This window comes from Phacochoerus africanus, chromosome 6, assembly GCF_016906955.1.
Source record: "Phacochoerus africanus isolate WHEZ1 chromosome 6, ROS_Pafr_v1, whole genome shotgun sequence".
NCBI lineage: Eukaryota > Metazoa > Chordata > Mammalia > Artiodactyla > Suidae > Phacochoerus > Phacochoerus africanus.
In genome coordinates, this window is record NC_062549.1 from 110,830,839 (window position 1) to 110,851,595 (window position 20,757).

General features: G+C 52.6%; 2 protein-coding genes across 4 annotated transcripts in view; both read right to left on the minus strand.

Annotated features, from left to right (window-relative positions):
• The window catches only part of LOC125129882 (glutathione S-transferase Mu 1), a 37,793-nt gene extending 32,879 nt beyond the window's left edge, over positions 1–4,914 (minus strand). The window contains exons 1-7 of the mRNA XM_047785089.1: positions 4,795–4,914; positions 4,450–4,525; positions 3,967–4,031; positions 3,588–3,669; positions 3,388–3,488; positions 2,543–2,638; positions 2,347–2,457 (exon numbers count right to left, since the gene is read on the minus strand). Of these exons, the coding sequence (XP_047641045.1) occupies positions 2,347–2,457; positions 2,543–2,638; positions 3,388–3,488; positions 3,588–3,669; positions 3,967–4,031; positions 4,450–4,525; positions 4,795–4,830 (567 nt within the window). The 5' untranslated portion in view covers positions 4,831–4,914. The remainder of the gene's footprint in view (positions 1–2,346; positions 2,458–2,542; positions 2,639–3,387; positions 3,489–3,587; positions 3,670–3,966; positions 4,032–4,449; positions 4,526–4,794) is intronic.
• A 2,952-nt stretch (positions 4,915–7,866) lies between these two features.
• Positions 7,867–16,181, minus strand: LOC125129883 (glutathione S-transferase Mu 1-like). Of its 3 annotated transcripts, none has more exons than XM_047785090.1 (7): positions 16,036–16,181; positions 15,574–15,638; positions 15,195–15,276; positions 14,996–15,096; positions 13,867–13,962; positions 13,671–13,781; positions 7,867–8,363 (listed from the first exon to the last, which is right to left on the minus strand). In XM_047785090.1, exons 1-7 carry the CDS (start codon positions 16,061–16,063, stop codon positions 8,274–8,276), a joined length of 573 nt encoding a protein of 190 aa, XP_047641046.1. In that variant the 5' UTR covers positions 16,064–16,181; the 3' UTR covers positions 7,867–8,273. The 3 variants fall into 3 exon arrangements, with proteins under 3 accessions (XP_047641046.1, XP_047641047.1, XP_047641048.1); XM_047785091.1 differs by lacking the exon at positions 7,867–8,363 and adding an exon at positions 8,739–8,825 and having other exon boundaries at positions 16,036–16,170; XM_047785092.1 differs by lacking the exon at positions 7,867–8,363 and adding an exon at positions 13,115–13,177 and having other exon boundaries at positions 16,036–16,165.
• Positions 16,182–20,757: the final 4,576 nt, after the last annotated feature.

A 20,757-nucleotide genomic window follows, 5' to 3' on the forward strand; every position in this document is an offset into this window, starting at 1 on the left:
TCCTAACACATAGAAAAGCACTAAAAACATTAATGTGAGATGTTTGTTTTCTGATGATTAGTAATCTTTTGCCAATGTGCATGCTTGACTCTGTCAACTGAAAAAATTGCACGACATAAAAGTGGAGCATTACATAGTATTCAGTGGACTTTCTGAAGACTTCAGGTTCAGGAGGCAGCCTCTCTGATAGCGCTAAGGGACGGAGCCAGAGAGGGAAGGGAAGAGCCAGGATGTACAGAGGTTTTGTAACAAAAACCAGGTAGTCAGAATATTAAAATATCACCATTAATTAAAGAAAACTAGACATCGCAAATAAATGGCTTTAGTGTTTTTCTCTGTGTGAGAAGATGCAACGTCTGGGCTCACTGAAATCATTCCTTTGATATGTACCTCAGCTCTCTAGGGCCAGGATCCCGTGTTTTCCCATCCTGAGTTTCCTCAGCATGCTCCACTGGGGCTGGCTGCAGTGGCTGATGACTTGGGGGCAGGTATCCTACTTCCATCAGGAGTTCCACCACGTCCCACCTTTGGGAGTGGCTGTAAATGCGATGGTTTGACGACTGCAACATCCCTTGTTACTGACATGGAAAGCAGCATTTCTCACTCACAACTACGTGCATTTTCCTGCTAAAAATTCATATACCTACTGTCTCCCACCCCACCTCTTCAGAGCAGTTCCTCAGAGCCACTGAGAGGCCATATCGTGGGGTACAGTCCTCTGTAAACGCCCCAAATAAAACTGAAATTCACTGCATTTCCCAGTAAACATCTCCCCACAGAAAAACTTTTCCTTATTCTCTTTTTCAGCGGGAGGCTTCTGGCTTCCCAGTTTGCCCACAGAAGGACCCCATGAAAACAAAGGGGCTCAGAAAGTTCCCGAGCAGCTAACAGAACAGACTAGATCTCTTCCAATGACTCGGCCAACCCTGGATGAAAGATGACAGAGGGTGGGGAGCGGCCAGGCCAGGCCAGGCAGAAATCTGCTTAAAGGACAGAATCCAGCTGCCTGGCCTGGGACCGTAGCCCAGCCTCTCTGGGCTCCACCCTCATGCCCAGTCCTGCTGCAGCCAACCAGGCAATATGACACGCAGGGGTGTCTGTACACCATCTTCCCAAAATAGGGAGTGTCTGGTAAGCTCCCAGGATGCAAAGATCCCGGGGCTGCCTGTACCCACAGCCCAGGCCACACAGCGCAGCTCACTACTTGGCCCCATCCTTCCTGCAGCACAGTCTTCCCAACTCTTATAACATTATCAAGGTTGAGCAGCCTGGAATAGAACCAAAGCCAATGAGACAGCAAATTTCAGGATGGGAATGGGAAGCAGACTGTAGGCTGAACAATCTGTAGACTAGAGCTCAGATTCCCAAATGTGTCCCAAAGCCGACTTTGCTGCTCGGCCATTGTTGACTGAGGGTGACGGATGATGACCTGGGAGGTGAGGGCAGGATGGGCTCCCCCAGCACCAAGGTGGCTGCACGTGCACCACACACCTCAGGGTTCCTGTGTTTCCCCAGCTGCTCTGAGCCCTGGAGGGAGGGCACCAGAGCTATGTGACGTCTGCATCCCCCTGTGCCTGACACAGTGCCTCTTACAAAGGACTCGGTCAGATCAGTGAATGTGACTTAAAAGAAATGTCCTGTCCCATCTCTGAGATGAATCTTGGCTAATTGGAAGGAAGCAGGAAAGGGAGATGGGGAGGGAAGGTGAGAGGTGACACAATAAGAGGTGTCAGGACAAAAATCCCTCCACATGGGCACCTGCCTACGTAGTAGTAAAATCAGTACTAATTAGTCCTGGGAATCACAGATTTGCAGCCCTGGGGATGTGAGAGCTGCAAAGCCTAATGAAGATCAGGAGAAAATGCTGTCTGTATCTTTGATACATAAGATCAATCCTACTGTGTCTCAACTCTACTAATGCAGATGCATACAAACTCCTGCAGGTTCTGCTTCATCCACACTGTCCAGAGCGGTGAACTAGATGACAAAAGAGGGTCTGAGCTAGTCCTTTCAGCACAGGAATGGGAGAGCCACCAACTGCTGCCCACAGATGCCATCCGCTGAGCCTGGGAGGCCCGCACAGACTGTACGGGCTCTGTGGCCTTCAGAAATTATGTATCCTTTTAGCTAAATTCCTTATCTGCAAAATGGAGGGTAATTCAACCCTCTGGAAATGTAATGCAAAGATTAAACTTGATATGTAAGATGCCTAACAAAGATTCTGCCATAAACCGATTCCTCAAAAATATGGTAGCTATTCTTCATTTTAGCTCCAAGAAAGGGGCGGGGGAGGGCTCAGGCAGAAAAGAGAAAAGAAAAAATAAATAGTAGAATCAGTGGAATTACCTCAAAGCGAGTGATGAAGTCTTTCAGGTTTGGGAATCCATCCAGGCACTTGGGTTCAAATATGCGGTTCCGGTCAAGGACATCGTAAGCCAGGAAATCCACATAGGTGAGCTGCAGAAAGGCAAAGCTTGCATGGGCACCAAACACCAAACCTGCAAAAAATGACAACCCCGGGTCCCCAAAGCCATCCCCTTACCTTGTCCCCTGCAAACCAAGGCCTCTTCCCCAGAAACTCGGAAAAGCACTTCAGGATTTCAGGGATCTCCTTCAAGTACCCAGGCTTCAGTTTCTCCTGAGGCACAAAACAGCTGTCACCACCCTCACACACACACTCCCTGGCACACAGCAGGCCTCCCAGGGCTGGGCCGGATCCCAGCGGCCAGGGAGCAGCCACGTCCCCCGACGGCACCTGTTTCGGTGCCCAGGCTATGCTTTAACCCACTGTGGTCATTAGAGTCCTACTGGGTCCCTCCTCCACCTGTGAGAGGGGAATGGAAGGCAAGGGAAAAGCCACCCTGTCCCTGAACCTGTCACCACTCAGCTCCAAACACCTGCCATGGGTCAGACCAGCAGTGCTGTGAGACCTGGCGGAGCTCAGGCCTCAGCCCTCAGGCAGATCAACACTCAAATGATTCGGGAAGGAATGGGCCTCTACGAAGCACTGCAAAGAGGGGCAGAAATGGTGTGGATGCCTGAGCAGTTTCTGCTCAGTTGCGGAGAATCTGAGAGGCTGAAAGGAAGGAGGGAGAGGAACCAAGCTGGACCCTGTGCTGCCTACTGGGCAAATGCGCTGATGCCCGAGATGCCCAGGAGGAGGCACTGGGCTGACGCGGTAAACACCCTCTCCAGGAAATGGGGACAGGGGGATGATAAGACTGGTGGGAACCGAGAGTTTCTGCTTCACACACTGTGGGTTCTCGGGGTCACTCTGGGGACCATATGGACTGGCTGGGTGGGTAAGTAGCTCCCAAGAGTTCCAATGACAAAAGAACCAGTGCACATGGGACCCTGTCCAGCCCAGCCCAGTGGGAGGGGACTCACAAAGTCAGGGCTGTAGCAGATCCTGGCCATCTGCAAACGGACATCCATAGCTTGGTTCTCCAAAATGTCCACTCGAATCTTCTCTTCCTCTGTCTCCCCACCTGCAGCCACACCCCAGAGACACATCCTCAGTAGCCGACCCCGGCCAAGGCCAGGGCAATGCCACCTGGTCCCCTGCCACCTCCCCCAGCCCCACTCACACATATTGTGCTTGCGAGCAATGTAGCGCAGGATGGCGTTGCTCTGGGTCAGCTTGTGAGCCCCGTCAATTAAGTAGGGCAGCTGGAAGAACAACAGGCACAGGTCGCTCGGGCCTCCAGGCCCCCCTGCACCCTCCCTTCAGCAAGGGCACAGGTGACACCTGGCACTCACACAGCCTGGCCCATGGGAGCCACTCCACTATCTACCGAAACACGAAGGGAGGAGCTGGGACCAGAGCATCATGGAAAGACGGCGAAGAGCACCAGGAGCTGAGACCGTGAGCACAAGGCACCAGACCCTGAGACCGCTAAGCTGGCAAAGGAGCTGGAGAGAGACACCGTCCACTCTCCCCCACGGCAACCCAGCCCCCACACCTACATTGGGGAAGTCCAGGCCCAGCTTGAATTTGTCACTCAGCCACTGGCTTCTGTCATAGTCGGGAGCTGTGGGAAAGGAGATGCAGTGAAACAACCCTCCCCACACACCAGCCCTCCTTCATGGGGACCCGCCACCGGGTCAGAGGCAAACCTCCTGGAACAGGTGGATCTGGCATCTGAACCACTAAGACTCCCATGGCAGCTCTGGGGGAAAATGCACTTAGGAGGATTTGGAACCTACACGAGGAAGGCTTACTAAGTGCCTGGGCAACCTCTTAGGGGAACCCATGCCCATGGCTGGTACAAGCACCCAGCCATGGACTCTCACGTCCTGCCTTGGTGGCCAGCTGCACCCCCAAAGGGTTTGGGAGAGGGCAGATCCCTGTGGCAGCTGGTGGAGCCTGACAGAGGCGGGCCACAGGGGTCAGGACATGGCATGCTTGGCCCGAATCAGCACGACCTGAACAGAACAGGATGCCATTACCGTCCCCCATCGTGTACTTCTTCTCCTCGTAGCTGGAGTCTGTGTACTCCAGGAGCAGGCGGATGGCGTGGGCCAGCTGGGACAGATTGTCGTGACAGAGGTCAGAGGCGAGCTCCCACTGCAAACCTTTCTCGGTTCCAGGTCACCTCCCCGACACCCCAGCCGCCCTCCCCACCCACCCACAGCTACCCCTAAGCAGCTCAGGCTGAGGGAAGGGGCTCCCCTGCAGCAGGACCCACAGAACCTCCTGGTAGAACAGGCTCCCAGCTGCGCAGCATTTCCCCAGCTGCGCATTTCCCACCTGCCAGCTTCCTCCCCACCCGCCCCAGGGGACCCCTCGCTCACCCCGCGGATGTCCCAGTAACCGAGGATCATCGTCATGCTGCTGCTGTCTGAGCTCCGAGGGGAGAGGCTGCACGGAAGCTGCCCTGGAAATCTCTCCCCTGACCCGCTGGTGAAAGGAGAGAGGAAGCTCCGCCCCCTCCTCGGCCCCGCCCCCAGGGCCTCCCTCCGCGCTGCCCCAGGGAGGCCGCCCAGGAGCACCCGCCCCTCCCAGCAGCTGCAACTTCAGAGGCAAGTTCGGGCACCTGGAGGAACCCAGCCACCTGGCTCAAGTTCGCTTGCTTCCCACCCCCGATGGACCGGCGAAGTCCGGGACACTGGCAGTGTCCCCGGAATCCTGACACCACCAAAACTCCCCACCTCCCCTCCACTCGCTGGCCAAGCTCCGCTTTAACCCTGGGTTGCAGAGTTCCCACGGGCTCTGGGAGGCTCTGACTGCCGAGTGAAAACCAAGAGTGGTGCCCCTCAAGCCACCGCCTACGCCAGAGCCACAGCAACGTGGAATCCGAGCCGCATCTGCGATCTACACCACAGCTCACGGCAACGCCGGATCCTTAACCCACTGAGCGAGGCCAGGGATCAAACCCACAACCTCATGGTTCCTAGTCGGATTTTTTCCACTGCACCACGAGGGAACTCCCCAGCTTGCTAATTTCTTTAGCCATAAATATCGTCTGTGTAAGCTAAGGATATCCAGGATAGAGAAAACATTTTTAACCTGAAATAATAAAAATAACCATTGACAAGAGACTGCCAAGTTGTATATTGGACAACATTTTTCCACCGGCCTATAATATTTTTGATAAAAACTACAGACAAACTAAGACTGCAGACATTAGAAAAGGAACTAAGTTCAAGAGGAAAAATATGGAAAAAAAGAAACACCAGTAATTAGAAAAATTTCCCGTTCCAACAAATTGTTTACTCTTTAATTGCAGTCTTTGTACAGATTACCTCCTGTTTTAAGGACCGCATTAATTTGTTCTTCTTGTTTTCTTTATGTTTTTTGCTTTTTTGCTTTTTGTTTTTTAGGGCTGCACCTGCAGCATATGGAGGTTCCCAGGCTAGGGGCCGAATCAGAGCTGCAGCTGCCGGCGTGCACCACAGCCAACTAACACCAGATCCAAGCCGAGTCTGTGACCTACACCACGGCTCACAGCAACGCCAGATCCTTAACCTACTGAGCAAGGCCAGGGATCAAACCTGTGTCCTCATGGATACTAGTCGGGGCCTTAACCCACTGACACAAAGGGAGTGTGTTTTGATTTTTAAGTAATCATCTTTTACCACTGAAATCTAAGATTTAAGCTTGAATAAAGCTATGCCCTTTCAATTCGAGTTCCTAAATCAGGAGTCTGGAAACTAAGCCCCCCGTTTTTGAAGTTCTGTTGAAATACAGCTCCATCCATTCTTGTAGGTCTGTGGCTGCTTTCACACTGCAGGGATAGGGGTAAGCACTTGTGATAGAGACCATAGGGTCCCCGAAGCCAAAATATTTACTGACTTATCAGTTTCATTAACTTTTAACTTTACTGGACTTTGACATCTTTCCAGTTTTATCTTTTTTAAAACTAATCATTTCTTAATTTTATTATTATTCCTACTTCTCCCTTTTTAATTAACAGCTGCAAGAAATGACCATCTAGACAATTGGCCAACAAGAGACTTTTCCAAAACGTCTCCCTGTTTTGTTTTTTGTTTGTTTGTTTTTTGTCTCTTATAGGGCCACATCCACAGCCTACGGAGGATCCCAGGCTAGGGGTCAAATCAGAGCTATAGCCGCCAGCCTGCACCACAGCCACAGCAACATGGGATGTGAGCCACATCTGTGACCTACACCACAGCTCACGGCAACCTCGGATCCTTAAACCACTGAGAGAGGCCAGGGATTGAATTTGCCGCCTCATGGATGCTAGTCGGGTTCCTTAACCACTGAGCCTTGACAGGGACTCCTCTCCCTGTTGTAGCTAAGACTCCAGCCTGTGCCTTCACAAGGCCAGCTCTGCCACCCAGCCGCTCTTTGAGGAACCTGCCAATCAGATCGTACCTGAGAGCGCTGCGGCTTTGCAGGTGTCCTGTTGGAAAACGCTCAGCCCCTCTTTACTGCACAGATGGGCTGGCACTTTGGCCCAGCAAACTAGGCCTGCCCATTGCAGCCCAAGTTATTTCAGAGCCAGCTACAGTCTATGAAATGCTTAACTTACACAGACCCAGTGGCTTCCCCCATACCTGCAGGCTTAATCTTCTGAACATTCTCCTGGATCCCCAGGGCCTGCGATAGGTGTCTCCAGAGCTTTGAATCCCAATCATGCCTGTAGAGTTTGCCAGGCTTTTGGTCCTCTTGTGTCTTGGTTTTTATTTTTTTGGCTGCACTGGTGGCATGTGGAAGTTCTCAGGCCAGGGACTGACCTGTAGCACAGCAGGGACCAGAGCCACGGCAGGGACAGCGCCGGTTGCTCAACTCACTGTGCCCCAGGAGAACTCTGCCAGGGTTTTAGCTAAAGATAATACTTTCAAATTTCCAACATTATTGAACACACACTGTTTGCGAGGCAGTGTAACAGATATGAGATATATAATCACATAAGTCACGTGTTCTCTCCTGAACGAACGTGTGGTCAAGTTGGAAAGGAAAACAGGTATCAAAATGAGGACGACACAGCAGGTGTTTTACTGAGATAAGGTCCTAAGAACACAGAGGAGGGGGCTCTAAAGCAGAGGATCCCACCCTATCAGTGGACTGCTCAACCCCCTCCCCCAGCACCCAGGAGCTCTTGACCATGACACAGAGTGCTACCAGCCCACAGGAGGCGTCCTGTGACTGCTGAATTAAGGTGGGAACCAGGCCCCCTTCTGTAGAGACCCCATGCTAAGCAACAGAGGTGCCTGCAGTGGAGGTAGAAGGAGCAAGAAACATTATCATCCTCCCGTTCCCAAGCCTCCACCACACTCACCTGCCTCCCCATCCACGGAGCCCTGCAGTGGATGACAGAAGGGCAAATGGACCACCCCACACCCAGCAAGGGCAGTCGTGTGTCCAGAGCGCCAGGAGGGCGTAAGACAAGACACAGCGCGTGTGATTGAGGCTTTACTGAGGACCAGACAGGGCTGGGCAGGAACCACGCTGGGAAGCAGGGCCTGCACACCAGGCCAGGACGGGTCTTCGGGGCAGTGCTGGGAGCTCAGAGCAGAGCTCCATGGGCCAGGGGTCTGGCTGGGCTCCTCCGAGCAGAAGCAACCATGGAAGCATAGCAGGGTTGGCTTTAGGGCAGGAGGGAAAACATGGGGCTTGGGGGGAACAGGTTGAAGAAACGTGGGGAGCTGAAGTTTAAAGGATGGATGGAAAGGGGGCTAGGAGGGAGAAAAGGGGGCCAATAGGGCATCTAGAATGACTGGAAGGGCAAAGGACGGGGCCTGGGCTGCAGGGAGGCCACCTGTTCTCCAGAGCCCCAGTCCTCCGTCCATCTCCGGGCTGCAGGACACTACTTGTTGCCCCACATGGCCACCTTCAGAAACAAAGGACCTGGGAGGAAGCGACTGGACCTCATGTAGGCAGCGATCTTCTTCAGGCCCTGAGGGGAGCAAAAAGAAGGCCAGACTCAGGTCTGCTGCCCCCACTGGGGCTCATGCAGATCCACCCAAGTTTAGAACCCAGGTACTGCCCTTCCCCAGGGGTCAAGTGTTGCGGGGGGAAAGACAGTCCGCCGGGCTGCCTTGCTCTGAAAAGGTAACTCTTCCAACTTCCTGAAATTCATGTGATCCCTAAGGAAGGCTTCCCACTTATACGAAGACTCTGCCCAGTGCCCGGTGCCATGGACCCACCAGAGATGAGGACGCAGGTCTAGAATCGCCACGCAACGACCCTCTGGGCTGGGTACTATTGTTAAAATGTATCAGGAGGCAACTAGGCACAGAGACGTTAAGCACCTCCCTCGTGCTCACACAGCTCCTAAGGAATATGGCTAGAATGCGGCCGGGCTCTCTCTCTCCAGCCTCAGCTCTTTCAGCTGCATGCCCTTCTTCACAGTTGGACACTAAAAGGACAAAGAGGCTCGCTCATCATCAGGTAATACAAAGGGTTAAGTCTCAAACCCAAGGCAGTTACCCACCAACAGTGTGCTGGGAGGGGAACTCAGCATGGAACAAAACAGGCTGAGATATGCTGTAGATACATGGCCCCCGGAGAGTCAAGATGCAGATCTAAGGAGGAATTCCAGTGACACCAGACTGGCGCAACTTCCCCTACCTAGGAAAGCACTGAGACCATGAACTTGAGACAGCTGTCTTTCAGTGGTCGGCGGTGATCTTTCAGCAAGCTGTGGGATTGCCTACATGTATTCCTGGCCCTCTTCCCCTGCCTCTTCAGAGCAGTTCCTCGGAGCTACGCTCAGAGGCTTTCTCCTGGGCTAGAGTCCTCAGTAAGGTCCCCGAATAAAACGGAAACTCACTGCCCTTACACTGTGTGGGTTTTCTGTCCAGGGGACAGTTTTGACAGCTACGAAGGAACCCACAGGAGACTTCTTCCGTTCACCTGAACTACAAGGATGTGGAGCCTTGTGCCCATGCACCTGTCTGCATGGCCAGACAAACATGTAGAGCCTCTCCCGGTCTCATCGCCCATCTGGGTTGAAGATTCTGAGTTTTCTTCATTGGTGAATGAAGAAGGTACCTGACTTCTCAGTCGAGAGACAGTGAAAAAGGACCCAGTTGGGAAACATGGGGAAGATTCAGTCTGCATTAATAAGTAAGGGGTTAGTTGGCTTTTTTTTTCTCTCTCTCTCTCTGCTTTTTCGGGCCGCACCCTCGGTATATGAAAATTCCCAGGTTAGGGGTCGAATTGGAGCTACAGCTGCCGGCCGACGCCACAGCCACAACAATGCCAGATCCGAGCCATGTCTGTGACCTACATCACAGCTCACGGCAAAACAGATCCTTAACCCACTAAGCGGGACCAGGGATCGAACCCACATCCTCCCAGATTCTAGTTGAGTTTGTTTCCGCTGAGCTGCAGTGGGAACTCCTGGTTGGCGTCTTAACAAGGGAAACCCACTCATTAAATTAAAGAACCCCCCAACCCCTGCCCCCCGTGCCGGGGATGCATACGAAGGTCAGCCATCCGATCACCGGGCTCACAGTGCTTTTAAACCATGAGAGGGAGAAACTGAGATGTGTCCAAGAGCTGCAATGACTATGGGGACACTGAAGACAGTTAAGCTCACCATCAGGACACCAGCCAGCCAGATGCAGTAATCGATAGTAATTTCATCCTGAGAAACAGACTCTGAAATGGGAAACAAAGCTTTCCAAGCAAAAGGAACATTGCTGTAGCTGCGGGGTAGGCCGGCACCTGTAGCTCCGATTTAACCCTATCCAGGGAACTTCCATATGCCACACGTGGGGCCCTAAAACGCAAAAAAAAAAAAAAAAAACCAACCCAGTAAAAGAGCCAAGAAGGTAAAAGATTACACTGATTACACTGAGATACCTGAGCAGCAATTCCCTGGGGCAACAGTTAGGTCAATTAATTCAGTTAATGATTAAACAAAGGGCCAGGGTCTGGGCTCATCCCTTACTGGGGTCCTCCAAGCCTTTTATACAGAAATGGATTAAATAGCCAGGGAATCAAAGGAAAAGTTTCTGGGACTCCTCATGGGACCAAGACTGCTTCACAGGATCCTACTGAAGACTATGGTTAAAGGTATAAGAGTTAACAGAAATTAGATGAAAGTTTATTAAAAACCGGTGTAACTGGGAGTTCGCGCTATGGTGCAAGGTTAAAGATGCAGTGTTGTCTGAGCGGCGGTGTGGGTTTGATCCCCAGTCCTACCCAGTGGCTTAAGGACCCGGCTTAGTGCCAGAGCTGTGGTGTAGGCCACAGCTGCAGCTCAAATTGGATCCCTGGCCTCGGAACTTCCATATCACAGATTCGGCCAAAAAAAAAGGGAATTAAAAACACACTGGTAAGAAAAAAAAAAAAGAAAGAAAAAAAGAAACGAGTTCCCGTCGTGGCGCAGTGGTTAACAAATCTGACTAGGAACCATGAGGTTGCGGGTTCCATCCCTCGCCTTGCTCAGTGGGTTAACGATCCGGTGTTGCCGTGGGCTGTGGTGTAGGTTGCAGACGCGGCTCGGATCCCGAGTTGCTGTGGCCCTGGCGTAGGCCGGAGGCTATAGCTCCAATTGGACCCCTAGCCTGGGAACCTCCATATGCCATGGGAGCTGCCCAAGAAATAGCAAAAAGACAAAAAAAAAACACTGGTGTATTTGAACAGACTTTCTGTCAGGTGGTTACATCTCTTTTGCTGGGTTATATTGTGCAGATGGACAATATGTCTCATCAGGGAACGCCTCCCTGCAGGTAGCATATGATGGGACATATAAAAACATTAGTTAAAATAAAGGAAACCAACAGCGTTACCCTAGCCCACATGCTCGGAAGTAAAACCTGGGGTCTGATAATTAGGGACTAATAAAAACAATAGTGGAGATTGGGCTGGATTTTTTTTTGTTGTTGTTGTTCCTAAGGTAAACTGGTCTGAGTTTGACTTGTGTGCTCAGAAAGAGGGCTTCTGTGAATCGCCTTGTGCAAACATCTCAAGGCATGATGCACTGATCCCTAAAGTTCTAGAACCTAGAAATCTTCTGATTTCTAGTTCAGTTGGAAATGTTCCCACTGATAGAAAGAAACACATGAACGAAAATGGGAAAATCAATCATTCGATATCACTTAGGCGGCAGCCTCCCACTGCAATGACCCATAAGAGGGTACCCTGAGAGGAATTCACAATGGCCCAAACCACGATGACACATCGGTCCTGTGGATATCGGGGCCCCTAGAGACCTAGGATGCACATACAGGAAAGAAGTTCAGTGGCTCCAGATTCATGCATCTTCCTACACAGAGAAAAGCACGAAAATCATTAACTTGAGGTCGTTTTCTCTTTTTTTTTTTGACCACACCCACAACACATGGATGTTCCCAGGCCAGGGACCAAGGCCATGCCCCAGCAGCGACCCAAGCTGCTGCAGTAACAACCCCAGACTCCAATCGGCTGCACCACAAGAGAACTCCGAGATACCTGTTTTTCAATGATTAGCAGGAAGCGTTGCCCTAAAGGCATGGTGACTGCAGGTACTCCCCAGCCAAGGAGTCATACACCTCCAGGCTCCTGCTCTACTTCCTCAGAGCACTTCCTCGGACTCACCCCAGACACCGACTCCTGCGCTGCAGTCCTCAGTAAGGGCCCCCAGTACAACGAAATCTCGCCGCTCTGAAGTTGGGAGGTTTTTTCCCCAGGCAACACCTCACCCCAAGAGGACTTGTTCTTCTCCTTCTGCAAAATGCACACTCTTTTTCAGAAAAGGCTTCTGGGTTCCCCAGGTTGGCCTTTGGAGGGAACTCGAGCAGAACAAAGGGGCTCAGGAAGAAGACAGATCTCACACAATAACGCAACACAAACCTGGATGAAAGGCCAGGCCGACTCTAACCAGTCCACTGCAAGGACAGAGTCCAACTGCCCCGCCTGGCACCCGAGCCCCGTCTCAATGGACTCCTACCTACTTCATCTGCCGTTGCAGCCACCCAGGCAATAAGACACGCAGGGGTGTCTGTGCACCATCTTCCCAAAATAGAGAGTGAGTGTGCAGTAAGCTCCAGGGATGCAAAGATCCTGGGGCTGCCTGTACCCACAGCCCAGGGCCCCAGCAGGCCATGCCACAGCCCACCTCTGGCCCCATCTTCCCTGCCAGGCAGTCCTTCCAGCTCTTGCAAAATCCCCCAGGTTGATCAGCATGGACCAGAACCAGAGCTGATGAGAAGTAGCTGAGAAGGCACATTTAAAGATAGGAACCAGAAACTGATTGTGGGCGGAAAGACCTACTGGACCAACGCCTCAAATTCCCCAATCTGTCACAGATCTGCCGACTTTGGTGTTTGGCTTCTGGCTGACCGAGGGTGACCGCTGATGAGCTGGGAGGTGAGGGCAGGCTGGGCTCCTCCAGCACCAAGGTGGCTGCACGCCACACGCACCACACAGCTCCGTGGTCCTGTAGTTCCCAGCTGCTCAGAGCCCCAGAGGGTGCGCCCCCGGGTGTTACGTCTGCACCCCCCTGTGCCCGACACGGTGACTCCGACAGTGGACAGGGTCACACCAGTGAACGTGACTTAAAAGAAACATATGATCCCACCTCTGAGACAGAATCTCGGGTTATTGGAAAGATAACGGAAGGAGCAGAGAAGGAAGCAAAGGGCTGACCAGAAGAGACAGGAAGATAAAATCCTTCAAGGAAGGATCCTACCTACGTTCTCAAATCCAGCATCAACTACAGGCCTGAGGATCTCAGCACAACCCCGACGGAAGGTGATAAATACAAAGCCCTCTGGGAACCTGGAGAAAACACTGTCTGTGACTTTGATATTTCATACCAATCCGACTGCGTCTCACTTACTAATGCCAACTGCCTACCAACTCTTGAAGGGTCTGCGTCACCCACACTGTCCAGGGCTGTTACGCCAGAAGAGAAAACAAGGCCCAGAGCCTTTTCTGTTCAGCACAGGAACAGGAGAGCCCCTGACTGCTGCCCAGAGACGCCGCTTGCTCTGACTGGGAGCCCGGCACAGCCTGTACGGGCTCTGTGACCTTCAGAAATTACGTATCCTTTCAGCTGAATTCCTTATCTGCAAAATGGGGGGATAATTCTTCCACACAATGTTGGAAAGATTAACTGTGACACAATCCATGTAAGAGGCTGAGCAGACCCTAGCACAAACCAAGGCCTCAATGAATGGTGCGTATACCTCACTTTTGTTTCAGCTAAGCAAGCACCAGGGAGAGGAGGGAAGAGAAAAGGTGTAAACAGTAGGGGCAAGAGGTGACTCACCTCAAAGCGGCTGAGGAAGTCTTTCAGGTTTGGGAATCCATCCAGGCACTTGGGATCGAATATGCGGTTCCGGTCAAGGACATCGTAAGCCAGGAAATCCACATGGGTGAGCTGCAGAAAGGCAAAGCTTGCATGGGCACCAAACGCCAAACCTGCGAAAAATGGCAACCCCGGGTCCCCAAAGCCATCCCCTTACCTTGTCCCCTGCAAACCAAGGCCTCTTCCCCAGAAACTCGGAGAAGCACTTCAGGATTTCAGGGATCTCCTTCAAGTACCCAGGCTTCAGTTTCTCCTGAGGCACAAAACAGCTGTCACCACCCTCACACACAGACTCCCTAGCACACAGCAGGCCTCCCAGGGCTGGGCCGGATCCCAGCGGCCAGGGAGCAGCCACGTCCCCCAACGGCACCTGTTTCGGTGCCCAGGCTATGCTTTAACCCACTGTGGTCATTAGAGTCCTACTGGGTCCCTCCTCCACCTGTGAGAGGGGAACGGAAGGCAAAGGGCAAAGCCACCCTGTCCCTGAACCTGTCACCACTCAGCTCCAAACATCTGCCATGGGTCAGACCAGCAGTGCTGTGAGACCTGGCGGAGCTCAGGCCTCAGCCCTCAGGCAGATCAACACTCAAATGACTCAGGAAAGAAAGGACTTCTCTGAAGTCCTACAAAGTGGGTAATAGAAATGGTGTGCAAGGAGTTCCCAGTGTGGTTGGGTGGGTTAAGAAGCCAGCGAGTACGCATGAAGATGCAGATTCCATTCCTGGCTTCAATCAGTGGGTTAAGGTTCGGGGGTTGCCACAAGCCGGGGCGTAGGTGGCAGACACGGCTCATATCCCGTGTAGCTGTGGCTGTGGTGTAGGCCAGCAGCTGCAGTTCCAATTCAACCCCAAGTCTGGGAACTTCCATATACCACAGGTACGGCCCTAAAAAGGAAAAAAAAAAAAGAAACGGTGGGGATGCCTGAGCAGAGTCGGCACAGTTGCGGAGAATCTGAAGCTGAAAAGAAGGAGGGAGAGGAACCAAGTCAGACCCTGTGCTGCCTACTGTACACGTGGACTGATGCCCGAGATGCCCAGGAGGAGGCGCTGGGCTGACGCGGTAAACACCCTGTCCAGGAACTGAATTTCCACCTGGGGAGTCTGGACTCTATGCTAGGATCGGTGGGATCTTAGAGACTCCATTTCATGCACTGGGGGTTCTAAGAGTCACTCTGGGGACTCTGTAAGGACTGGCTTGATGGATCTATAGCTCCAAGGAGTTCCAATGACAAAAGAACCAGTGCACATGGGACCCTGTCCAGCCCAGCCCAGTGGGAGGGGACTCACAAAGTCAGGGCTGTAGCAGATCCTGGCCATCTGCAAACGGACATCCATAGCTTGGTTCTCCAAAATGTCCACTCGAATCTTCTCTTCCTCTGTCTCCCCACCTGCGGCCACACCCCAGAGGCACATCCTCAGTAGCCGACGCTGGCCAAGGCCAGGGCAATGCCACCTGGACCCTGCCACCTCCCCCAGCCTCACTCACACATGTTGTGCTTGCGAGCAATGTAGCGCAGGATGGCGTTGCTCTGGGTCAGCTTGTGAGCCCCGTCAATTAAGTAGGGCAGCTGGAAGAACAACAGGCACAGGTCGCTCGGGCCTCCAGGCCCCCCTGCACCCTCCCTTCAGCAAGGGCACAGGTGACACCTGGCACTCACACAGCCTGGCCCATGGGAGCCACTCCACTATCTACCGAAACACGAAGGGAGGAGCTGGGACCAGAGCATCATGGAAAGACGGCGAAGAGCACCAGCAGCTGAGACCGTGAGCACAAGGCACCAGACCCTGAGACCGCTAAGCTGGCAAAGGAGCTGGAGAGAGACACCGTCCACTCTCCCCCACGGCAACCCAGCCCCCGCACCTACATTGGGGAAGTCCAGGCCCAGCTTGAATTTGTCACTCAGCCACTGGCTTCTGTCATAGTCGGGAGCTGTGGGAAAGGAGATGCAGTGAAACAACCCTCCCCACACACCAGCCCTCCTTCATGGGGACCTGCCACCGGGTCAGAGGCAAGAATCTGAACCACTAAGACTCCCATGGCAGCTCTGGGGGAAAGGACACTTAGAAAGCTCTGGAACCTACACGAGGAAGGCTTACAAACGGAACCCATGCCAATGGCTGATAAAGGAGCCCAACAATCGGCTCTCACGTCCTGCCTCACAGGCCATCTGCACCTTCAAATTTGGGCCAAGAGGCCAGGTCCTGCTCCAGCTGGTAGAGGGTGGCACAGGTGAGCAAGACGGCGGGACAGGGGTTCCTGGTCAACTAATCAGCATGAGTTGGGCAGAAGTCAGAACAGGATGCCATTACAGTCCCGCATGGGGTACCGTTGGAGTCTGTGTAGTCCAGGAGCATTGGATGGCGTGAGCCAGCTGGGAGACAGGGCCATGACAGAGGTCAGAGGCGAGGGTCCTGATGCAGGAGTTTCACTGCTCCAGGTCACCTCTCCCACACAGACACCCTTCCCCGCGCAAGCCCACGTGACAAGGAAGGACGGAGGGCTGGGGCTTTTAGATTTGGCTTCAGCAAGCTCCGAAGAGAAGCTGCTGGGGAAACCCATCCCCAGCGGCGCAGCATTTCCTCCTCTCCCCCACCCCGCCCGCCTCCACCCTCCCCGCCCTGGTGGACCCCCAGCTGGACCCCCAGCTCCCCGGTGGATGCCGCAAAAACGCAAGATCTTGGGCCTGGCGCTCCTTAAGCCGCCCCAAGCGAAGAGGCTTCAGCGAGGCTGGACTGGAAATTTATCCTCCAATCGGCGAGGGAGACAGGGAGCCAAGTCCCCGCCCCTCCTCTCGGCCCCGCCCCCAGCCCCCCCCCCCCCCCCGCCCCTCTCCGACGCAGAGCAAACAAGCCAGAAGCTGAACAAAGGCAGGACTCTTTCTCCTCCTTTCCCTTCCCTGAGGGCGTCACTTAGCTCCGCGCCTGGGCTGCAGAGTTCCCTTCAGGCTCTGACTGCCAACTTCAGGACAAGGAATGGAGACCTTAAATCGGCCCCTGTTTCAGGACGAGCAGGACTCCAGGTGGGCCCAACCCTCTCCCTGCATTTGGGAATCCGTGACAGCTGCGGTCCTCCTGAACAGACCATCCGTGGGATGGGAAGCAACGCCCAGGTGAAGAGGCAGGAATAGGAAATGTGGTCTCAGGGGTCTCCTTTCAGAGACTGCAGGGGACCTGAGAGTGACAATGCTCACATGTCAATTACTCAGGTAGGTTTATGGCCTCAGTTGTGAACCCAAATCCCTCACCAGGCCCAGCAAGGGAACAGGGTGCTCAGGTGCAGCCCCAGAGGTACCAGGACAGACAGCTCCATGTCCCTCGCCTGACAGGGACAGTGACCCAGACTGTCCTGGCCACAGAGGGAATGTGACTGAGCAGGGGGAGAGCTGGCTAGGTACCCCTCCTCCTGCTGCGGAGTGGGCGGGGGCAGAGGGGGTGACAAGCCAGGAGCCTGGAGGGGACCACAGTCAGAGTACCCTGCATACCCTTGGCTGCCCGGGTCCATAGATCCCTGGACCTCTTACACGTCTCTCGTTTTGTACAGGAGAGGTGGCTCAGGTGTCCTTTGATGATGTCCTGTCATCTGTGACCTCTGTCATCTGTGGTACACTCTGCACAAGAACAGTGTCCTAGCTGCCAGCGTTCCTCTTTGAAGGCTCAAGATTATGTTAGAACAGGACATAGGTTGGTCTTTGGTTCCTTTTTTCTGTGTAGAATATTTTACAAGGTGGTAGGTATATGAAGACAGATGAGGCGTTCCCATCGTGGCTCGGTGGTTAACAAACCCGATTAGTATCCAGGAGGACGCAGGTTTGATCCCTGGCCTTTCTCAGTGGGTTAAAGATCCAGAGTTGCCTTGAGCTGTGGTGTAGGTCGCAGGCACAGCTCACATCTGGCGTTGCTGTGGCTGTGGTGTAGGCCCGTGGCTACAGCTCCGCGATTCGACCCCCTAGCCTGGGAACCTCCACAGGCCACGGGGGCGGCCCTAAAACGACAAAAGACAAAAAAAAAGAGAAAAAAGAAAAAAACAGATGAGAGGAACTTTAAAAAACCAAATGGCTTTTACAAGTTAAAATGCAAGGTTGGTAAACTACAGAAAAATAAGCTTACCATGAGCTCACACTTGATACACCTGATAAGGAAAGAAAGGTATGAACCCAGTATTCAATGGAGGCATGGGGGTCGAGAAGGGAGACTTTAGCTAATCCCTGTGAAATCGCAGAGTCAGAGTCTGCCCATCTCTGCTAAGTGTCGGGGCTGGGAGGGTCTGTCACCCAAGACCTGCAGAGCTCAGTCCCTGTGGCAGGTGCTCCCCAGCCGTGCTGACCTTGCTGGTCCTCAGGGCTCCAAGCTGAGGGTCCAGACTCAGGATGCAGCTCAAGGTCAGGTGGATTCCCTGATCAGTTTGCCCACAGGGAGGCAAGGGGGGCCTCGCAAACATACACGGGCTCCTTATAGTTTCCATAGCTCATGAAGGAGTTTTCATGCTGAGTGTCATACATCTTCAGCTTGAGACAGAAACATTAACTGGGTTCCATGGAGAAAATGGCTTTTCTGACTAACATTAAAGAGAATACCAACATTGAAAATAGGTGGAACAGATACTGTAGTGTCAGGATTCCGGCATCCAGTCGTTCCTTTTTTGGAAAAAACGGTGACTGAAATCCTGCCATAGAGCAGGCACTCTGAGTAAGACCATCCTGCGTAATAAAGCCTGGAAGTCAGCTGGGATAGTCAAGGAGAGACAAATCACACTGGATCTATAGCAAAGACTGAAACACATCCGGTAACTATCTAGAGTCTGTGGGCAGGTGGATGGCCGATATGTACAGATTTTTAAGTGAAATGTTAAGGGAGGAAAGAGCAGAACCTGAGAGTGCATGCACACACCCATTACATCTGCGCACAAGTAGGCATGAATGAAGATCAAACGAATATTTGAAGTGACCCCCCCCCAAGAGTAAGTATAATTGGCTTAAGAGCTATACCTTGAGCACCCACAATATCCCAGGGGCTGTTCTAGGTGTATGCTGTTCTGCTGCCAACACCAGGCACAAGAGAGACACCAGGAACAAGAGAAACAAAAATTGCTGCCCTCCTGGTATTTATGCCCTATGGGAGAACAGATGAAATACACAAGCAACCGAACAAGACAATGCCTGTGTATATCACATGCAGGAACGGGCACCATCTTAGCTGTAGGACTCTAGGGGGTCAGGTATGTGTACTTTCATGCAATCACCACCCAGACCAAGATAGGGAACTGTTCAGGAGTTCCCATTGTGGCAGAGCAGAAATGAACCCGACTAGTATCCATGAGGATGTGGGTTCGATCCCTGGCCTCGCTCAGTGGGTTAAGGATCCCCTGTTGCCATGAGCTGTGCTGTAGGTTGCAGACATGGCTCAGATCTGGCGTAGCTGTGGCTGTGGTGTAGGCCGGCAGCTGCAGCTCCAAATTGACCCCTAACCTGGGAATCTCCATATGCCACAGGTGCAGCCCTTAAAAAAAAAAGCAAGATGGAGAACTTTCCAGCACTGCTCCATCACTGGTCAGCTGACCTCTGACCTCTGTCGCCTTGGATTCATCTTGCCTCTTGGTCATGTAAAGGGAATGAGGTAGTCAGTACTCTTTTGTGACTACACCCTTCTGTGCATCTTGTGTCTGTGGGAATCACTGTGGCTGTTGCTGTGTGTTGCAATAGCCCTTCCATTGTCATTGTAGGGTGTGTATTGTGTAGCCTTCCGTCATGTGACTAAGGGGTTTGTAAAAACATATCACCGTTCATGGGTCCATTGTCACTCACACTGAATCACATTTGAAACGTTGCTGGTTTGTGGCTTCTTAGAATAAAGCTTCTTTGAATATGACTGTCCCTGTCTTTTGGAGTGCATGAGCATGAGCACACAGCCCTATTGGTATCTGACAAGGCGGGGGTTCCAGGGGCAGAAGGCCTTACTTACTACTGGTTTCCCAAAGGAGGTGTCCCACCAGCGGTGAATGATGGTTTAAGGTACTCCTCGTAGTCAAGACCTGTTGTTGGTCTTTTACATTTGAGCCTATGTGGGGATATCCTTGGATTAACGTTGCTCACAACTTCTCCAAATCCGGTGATGTCAGGCACGCTTCCCTATGCTTCTTGACTTTTGGGAAAGGCTGCTCCAGACTTGGGCCTTTTGATCATTGGGTGATAGGCGTGGCTATGCATCTTTGGAGATGTGGCCTTGGTAATTTGCAATAGATTTTCCCGGCTGAGCCTTGTCTACATGCTGGACCCCCAAGCCAGCAACTCTATAGAGTCACACACTTTGGGAACACCTGAGCTCCTAGAAACTTCCTCTGAAGCAGACCACTGGCCCACGTGCTTGGAAATTGCTTCCAGAGGATGCAGTGCAGAGGAGGCATGGTGACTGGTCAATCAGAGACAGGAAACATATACCTAGGATGTTCACGGAAGGGTGTGAAGTAGGAACCAACAGTCCCCAGATCCGTACATTGACTTAAGACTTGGATACCCCGCAATGGCAAAACGAACCAAAAAAAAAATATATATATATAAGCATCGTCAGTTAAAGAAGAAAAAAAAGAGGCCGTCTACCAGAGAGTCACGGAAGACGGGCCTCACCCTTCTCGTGAACACGGCTGGATTCTGGAAGCTCTGACTCCCTCGGAGGTCTGGCAGCTTCATCCTAGAATGTATGCGCAGCCAAAATCCTACTTCAGTGTCCACGAGCACGACATTTTCACATATGCAAGGACTAAAGCCACTTACTCGCGAGGAGCTCAGAAAATGCGGGCGGACAAGAAGGTCCCGAGTGGCAGCTGTGCAACAGCCGGGACAGGGCGCTTTGGGGGCGTCTGAGGAAAGAGTGCAGACAGGATCCCAGACATTACAGAGGTGCTAAAGCCAGACGGCTGGAAGGACAAAGACTCCTGTCCCTGCCACAGGGGATTCCCAGCACTTCTGGCCTCACCCACAAAGACACACGGCGCTACAGAACCATGAGCTCTTCACAACCCAGGACGAAGGAAGGAGGAACGGTGGCTCCGGAAG